Source organism: Bactrocera neohumeralis, unplaced genomic scaffold (genome assembly GCF_024586455.1).
Source record: "Bactrocera neohumeralis isolate Rockhampton unplaced genomic scaffold, APGP_CSIRO_Bneo_wtdbg2-racon-allhic-juicebox.fasta_v2 ctg2671, whole genome shotgun sequence".
NCBI classification, from domain to species: domain Eukaryota; kingdom Metazoa; phylum Arthropoda; class Insecta; order Diptera; family Tephritidae; genus Bactrocera; species Bactrocera neohumeralis.
This window is the reverse complement of record NW_026090281.1, coordinates 11,411-19,126: the sequence shown is the minus strand read 5'-3', so window position 1 is coordinate 19,126 and position 7,716 is coordinate 11,411. Positions and strand designations below refer to the sequence as shown.

Sequence of the window (7,716 nt, the reverse complement as noted above, 5' to 3'; positions counted from 1 at the left end):
TTGGAGAAATGTCAATCATTTGTCAACATTGTAAAGCATTAAAGTACAGTAGTGAACCTGGAGGATTATGTTGTGCTGGTGGCAATGTACAATTGCCTCAATTGGTTCCACCACCTGAACCGTTACACTCATTAGTTAATGGGATGGAAAGTGAGTTGATACACGTTGTGGTCATAATCCAACCGTCAAGCGAATCATTGCCCAACAACTGCAAACATTTCTTCACGAGAATAATGAATTAGTGAAGATGTTCAAAATGGCACTGGATCGGATGCCATCAGACAGCCATAATATTGTAATAAGAGCCGACAAAACACCTATAGGCCGTATATATACAGTACATCCTAATAACGATGAATGTTATTATCTTAGATTGTTATTGGTGAATGTTCCTGGTCCGACATCTTTTCAACAATTGCGTACAGTTGATGGACATCTGTGTGCGACTTACCGTGAGGCGTGTCAATTATTACGGTTGCTTGAAAACGATTCGCATTGGGATGATACGCTCAAGGATTCCGTGATATCTTCATCGCCGCATCAAATTCCCACACTGTTTGCGATTAAAATATCGACATGTTTCCCCCTCAAATCCGAATGATTTGTGGCTGAAATATAGGGATGACATGTCTGAGGATGTGTTGCATCGCGTGCGTTGTGAAACTTTGAATCCTACATTGGAAATTACGGCAGAGATTTACAATGACACATTGATCATAATAGAAGATATGTGTTTGTTGATGGCAAATAAAGTATTGTCGTGCTTGGGCCTGACAGCACCCAACCGTGCTATGCAAGATGCATTAAACCATGAGTTGCAAAGAGAACTCCAGTACGATACTCAAGCTATGACCGAAGCAGTTCGCACAACTGTTCCGCAATTGAACGAAGAACAAAGGATTGCGTACGATCGTTTAACACAAGCTGTAAACAGTGGGTCTGGGGGGATTTGCTTTCTTGATTCTCCTGGGGGTACTGGGAAAACGTTCCTAATTGGCTCAAAGCCTGCAATTGTCCTAAATCTATTTCAGCATCATTAACTAAGTTCCGAATTGCTTGCGAAGATAGCATAGAATTTATACTATCTGATATCTGAGGAATTGAATCACGTAATTGAGCGGCGTTGCGAGCTACTTCCAAATTGTTACGATAATCCTGATTTTCCGGTTCCAATTCAATTGCCAATTCATAAGCTTGTTGTGACTCCGAAAATTTTTTCAGATTAGAGTAAGCTATACCAAGCCTTCCATAAGCTTTGCCATATGTAGGTTTATACAATAATGCTGTCTTACAATCTGTGACAGCATTTTCATTATAATTTAAACGAATATATGCAGCTGCACGATTACAGTAATAAATGGCATTCCTTGGATCAAAGCTTATAGCACGATTATACTGCAAAAGAGCTTCATTATATTTTCCTTCTTTCATGAGTCTATTACCTTCATTTTTGAATGACTCGGCCATTTGTGTTGCTTTTGGATTCCGATCAATAAAAAAAGTTTGAAATATCTCAAACAAATCAATACTACTTTTTCGTTCATGTTCACTCTGATTTTCCGAAGCTAGCGAGGATTGCAATGCCACCTCATCGGATATATCAAACGCGGTTTGAAGACATTGAATTGCAACATCAACACTTTCTCTACAATCTGAGGACAAATTTTGAGAAGTGTTCGGGTGTTTCAAAAAATTAATAAACGTCTGCACAAATTCTTTGTGAACTCCATCAACCATTTTGAAAATTTGTAATTCGCCAATATTTATAGATATGAAAGGATAAAAGTAATCGATAATAATCGGTTAAACTACGTCATTATGGAAGGCATACACGCGCCAATTATTGTACCAATTTCATCGAATTGTACAACCGATTGTTACGTTTATGGGGCAGTTGTATGAGTTGTACCAACTGATTGGATGAAAATCAAAATTTTTTGATATTATGTCAAGTTGGTTGTGTTAGTTGAAAATTTAAAGTTTTAGTTAAAATTTAGTAGAGCGAGTATTAAGACGGTTGTGTTATATTATAGGATTATACATTTTCAAAATAACGTTTTTCCAAAAGATTAATATTTAGTTTAATATTGTTAATTTACAGAAAAATTATGCAAATTGGGTTGGGAATGATCGAAGTCTTACATTTAATAAACTCATACAAGCATAAATCAAAATTAAGTTGCTCATTTTGAATATATTATTTCAATTGGTATATTGAATTTATGCCGCAATTATTATATAGTAGTCTAAAAATATGACTTCTTATTTTTCCCAGAAATACATATGTAAAAAAAGGATATTTCTCCTTTTCTTATTTTTCCCAGAAATACATTTGTAAAAAAGGATCTTTATCCTTTTTTTATTTTCCACATAAAAGATTCATGGAGTTCAAGAGCTCAAAGAATGCGCTACATCAACTACCTACCCGACGGCTTTTCGCAAATGATAAAATAAATTTTCAAGACCTCAAAACATGCGCTATCAGCAAATGATTATGTTATGATAACAAATGCCCACATACAGATTTGGCAATGACAGTAGCAATACGCTTAACAGTTAATATAACATAAATTTTATCCTGTCGAGATGCCCCGTTAATGAGTTTCGTAAGGGTCGAATGACACTTCTAAGATAAACTCTTGTGTACGTGCGATGGTTCATCCGATCCTTCCTCCTTAAGGGGTAATTCCAGCTATCAAGAAATGTAAAAACTTCAAATAAAAAAACGGCAATATTACGATTCTTTAGGCGCCGCGATTTGACGGTACGGATGGATGGAGGAGGTCCTCAGGATTAAAAAATGTAAAATGTACACACATATACCCTCCTCAGACTCATAGCTTTCGAGATATTTCAAAAGTTCAAAAATTTGTAAAAGAAATGCTCGTTATTTCGCTATGTTGAACCCACTTTTCACACATTTTTCAATTAATATATATTTAATTACAGTGTACACATTCAAATATATCCAAAATTTATTCTAATTGTGTATTTTTTAAGGACATAAATATACTTTAAAAACTATTTTGCACATTCAAACTTTCAAGAGATTTGTATGTTTACATTTATGACAAATAGCAGAGTTGCCATACTTTGTGTCTTAAAAAAATAATCAAAAATTTATTTAACATTTCAACGATTTTCATTAACTTAAATTTTATTTAGCATTGACAATATACATATCTTCTATATAAATAAAAATGAAGTGTTGTTCGTTAGTCTGATTAAAACTCGAGAACGGTTGGGCCGATTGACTTGACTTTGGTTTTAAATGTTTGTCGTAGTCCAGGGTAGGTCTAAACGGTGAGCAAATAAGGAAAAATTACGAGTAAAATAGAGTAAAACGACAATTCCATTTTCCCATATAAAAGTTGACCACTTACTTGCTGTCAAACGTTTCACGGTATTTGTACTCTCAGTTCCTCTCGAATTGAAGAACGCATTAAAACAAGACTATTGAATCGACAACATAATATAAACTTTGCTCATAACATCGTGTATTTAAATTTCAATTTCAAATTTCAAAATATATAAATATAATTAACGTTTTGACATGTTTGATGGTGCCAACCTTACAGTGTTACCAACTCTCAAAAATACTTTTATTATAATAATGCCCCGTTATGCCTGTGCAGACTCCACATTGCTCATTGCTTACTAGATATAGAATACTACATAGTTTGCCATATATGGTAAGCTAGAAGCTATCTCTTCAGCAGTTTAACAGCGCAGTTTTCATTTATATGAAAATTTCGAAGAGGCAACATATTCCATTTCCACATATGCCGACGGCATTTTAATTTCGGTAATATGAAAATTAGAAGAGCGAGTTAAGACGGTTGTGTTATATTATAAAAATAAAGTACATTTTCAAAATAACATTTAATATTTAGTTTAATATTGTTAATTTATAGAAATATTATGTAAATTGGGTTGCGAAGTCTTAAACTTAATAAACTTATACAAGCATAAATTAAAATATCATTTCTCATTTTAAATTTATTATTTTAATTTCAAAATATAAATATAATTAATGTGTTGACATGTTTGATGGTGCCAACCTTACAGTGTTACCAACTCTCGAAAATACTTTTATTATAATAACGGGGCATCTCTGCCTTTGCAGACTCCACATTGCTCATTGCTTACTAGATATAGAATACTACATAGTTTGCCACATATCGTAAGCTAGAAGCAGTCTCTTCAGCAGTTTAACAGCGCAGTTTTCATTTATATGAAAATTTCGAAGAGGCAACATATTCCATTTCCACAAATGCCGACGGCATTTTAATATCGGTAATATGAAAATTAGAAGAGCGACTTAAGACGGTTGTGTTATATTATAAAAATAAAGTACATTTTCAAAATAACATTTAATATTTAGTATAATATTGTTAATTTATAGAAATATTATGGAAATTGGGTTGCGAAGTCTTAAACTTAATAAACTTATACAAGCATAAATCAAAATATCATTTCTCATTTTAAATTTATTACTTATGTTAATTGGTATATAAAAGTTATGCCACAATTATTATATAGTACTCCAAAAATATAAATTCTTATTTTTCCAGAAATACATTTGTAAAAAAAGGATCTTTATCCTTTGTTATTATCTTTTTTTTCCAAAAATACATTTGTAAACAAAAGGATATTTATCCTTTTTTTATGTTCCACACAAAAGATTTAAGGAGTTCCAGAGCTCACGTGCCCTAGATCAGCTACCTACCCGACGGAATTTCGCAAATGATAAAATAAATTTTTCAAGAGCTCAAAGCATACTCTACATCATCTCGAACCTACCTTCCCTACGCTTTTGCGCAAATGATTATATCATGATAGCAAATGCCCACATACAGATTTGGCAATGGCAATAACAGTTAGTATTCTATAAATTCTATCCTGTCGAGATGCCCTGTAATAAGTGTATCCGAACGTTCCATTGTTTTGTCATCTCATGTAAAAAGCACGTGTATCCGAACGTTACATTGTTTTGTCCATAAATTTAGAGACTTTTTGCTGCGCTCCTACTTTAACATCCTTGGTTTTGTCGTCTCATGTTAAAAAAAAAAGAAACATTTAATTGGAGAAATATTGAAATACTGCTAAAAGTGATTTTCTTCTCGCTGCTTACAATGCCGAGGAAAAGAAAACGACCTGACATAGGTCGTCGAAGTCGTGTAAATGTGCAACGAGCTACTTTACGCTCCAACCGCACTAATGACCAGCGAGATGCTGATAATGATAACAGTCGTACAAGTATGGGAGAATTACGTTCAAGAGTAAATAACTATCAAGTGGATAGGGGGAGAATGGAACGAGTTCGTGCACATCGATCACAACAGCAGCGAGCACGGGATAACGAATTTAATCGATTCCGCAGACGCTATGCTCCTGTAAATCTCGAACGAGGAGTATTTTCCTACGATCCGGAATTTGATTATAGTGCCGACAAATCTGTGACGATTGGAGAAATGTCAATCATTTGTCAACATTGTAAAGCATTAAAGTACAGTAGTGAACCTGGAGGATTATGTTGTGCTGGTGGCAATGTACAATTGCCTCAATTGGTTCCACCACCTGAACCGTTACACTCATTAGTTAATGGGATGGAAAGTGAGTTGATACACGTTGTGGTCATAATCCAACCGTCAAGCGAATCATTGCCCAACAACTGCAAACATTTCTTCACGAGAATAATGAATTAGTGAAGATGTTCAAAATGGCACTGGATCGGATGCCATCAGACAGCCATAATATTGTAATAAGAGCCGACAAAACACCTATAGGCCGTATATATACAGTACATCCTAATAACGATGAATGTTATTATCTTAGATTGTTATTGGTGAATGTTCCTGGTCCGACATCTTTTCAACAATTGCGTACAGTTGATGGACATCTGTGTGCGACTTACCGTGAGGCGTGTCAATTATTACGGTTGCTTGAAAACGATTCGCATTGGGATGATACGCTCAAGGATTCCGTGATATCTTCATCGCCGCATCAAATTCCCACACTGTTTGCGATTAAAATATCGACATGTTTCCCCTCAAATCCGAATGATTTGTGGCTGAAATATAGGGATGACATGTCTGAGGATGTGTTGCATCGCGTGCGTTGTGAAACTTTGAATCCTACATTGGAAATTACGGCAGAGATTTACAATGACACATTGATCATAATAGAAGATATGTGTTTGTTGATGGCAAATAAAGTATTGTCGTGCTTGGGCCTGACAGCACCCAACCGTGCTATGCAAGATGCATTAAACCATGAGTTGCAAAGAGAACTCCAGTACGATACTCAAGCTATGACCGAAGCAGTTCGCACAACTGTTCCGCAATTGAACGAAGAACAAAGGATTGCGTACGATCGTTTAACACAAGCTGTAAACAGTGGGTCTGGGGGGATTTGCTTTCTTGATTCTCCTGGGGGTACTGGGAAAACGTTCCTAATTTCATTGCTATTAGCAAAGATCCGATCGCAAAATGAGGTAGCCCTAGCGTTGGCTTCATCTGGAATAGCAGCAACTTTATTAGAAGGCGGACGAACTGCACATTCAGCCTTAAAATTACCATTAAACATGCATATCAACGAAACGCCAGTTTGTAACATTGCCAAAAATAGCGCTATGGCGAAGACTCCCCAAATATGCAAATTGATAATTTGGGACGAATGCACAATGACCCACAAGAGGTCGCTGGAGGCACTAGATAGGATGTTAAACGATTTACGTGATAACCAAAACATTTTTGGTGGAGCTATGATACTGTTGTCAGGTGATTTTCGTCAGACTCTTCCAGTAATTCCTCGATCGACTGTTGCTGACGAAATTAACGCATGTCTAAAATCATCAAATTTGTGGCGGCACGTAAAGACACTACAATTAACTACTAACATGCGAGTGTTTTTGCAACAAGATCAAACTGCGACTGTGTTTTCGAAGCAGTTGCTGGATATTGGCAATGGTAAGGTCGCAGTTGACAGCTCGACCGGATTAATGACTTTTCCCACAGATTTCTGTCACTTCACAGAATCGAAAAAGGAGCTTATTCAGCGTGTTTTTCGGACATTAAACAACAATATAATAACCACGATTGGCTAAGTGAACGAGCAATATTGGTAGCAAAAAACAAAGATGTCGATGATCTCAATGCTACCATTCAGAATTTCCTTCCAGGAGAGTTGTTTACGTACAAATCAGTTGACAGGGCCACAAACCAGGATGACGTAGTCAACTATCCTACAGAATTTTTAAATTCATTGGACTTGCCTGGACTACCACCATATAATTTGAAATTAAAAGTAGGGTCAGTTGTCATCATGCTGCGTAATATTAATCAACCTCGACTTTGCAATGGAACGAGATTGGTTGTGAAGAAGTCATGAATAACATCATCGAAGCTAAAATAATCAAAGGAAAATACAGAGAAGAGGATGTCTTAATCCCACGACTACCTATGATTCCAACGGATTTGCCATTTGATTTTAAGAGGTTGCAATTTCCGGTGCGTCTGGCGTTTGCGATGACCATAAATAAATCGCAAGGCCAATCGTTGCAAGTTTGCGGAATAAACTTAGAGTTTCCCTGTTTCGTACATGGACAATTATACGTTGCGTGTTCGCGTGTCGGAAAACCAACATCCCTAATTAACTGCATATGATCATAACTGTGTTGTATTTAATTTAAGCAAAGATTTGTTTATCATGTTC

At 35.8% G+C, this 7,716-nt stretch overlaps 1 protein-coding gene across 1 annotated transcript; it reads right to left on the bottom strand.

Moving 5' to 3' along the window:
• Nucleotides 1–985: 985 nt before the first annotated feature.
• Nucleotides 986–1,788, bottom strand: LOC126766856 (small glutamine-rich tetratricopeptide repeat-containing protein beta-like; the record flags this gene model as incomplete). The annotated part of the gene is made up of 1 exon (XM_050484544.1): nt 986–1,788. A coding segment is annotated over exon 1 (752 nt), but the record flags the coding sequence as incomplete, so codon positions are not given.
• Between the last annotated feature and the right edge of the window lie 5,928 nt (nt 1,789–7,716).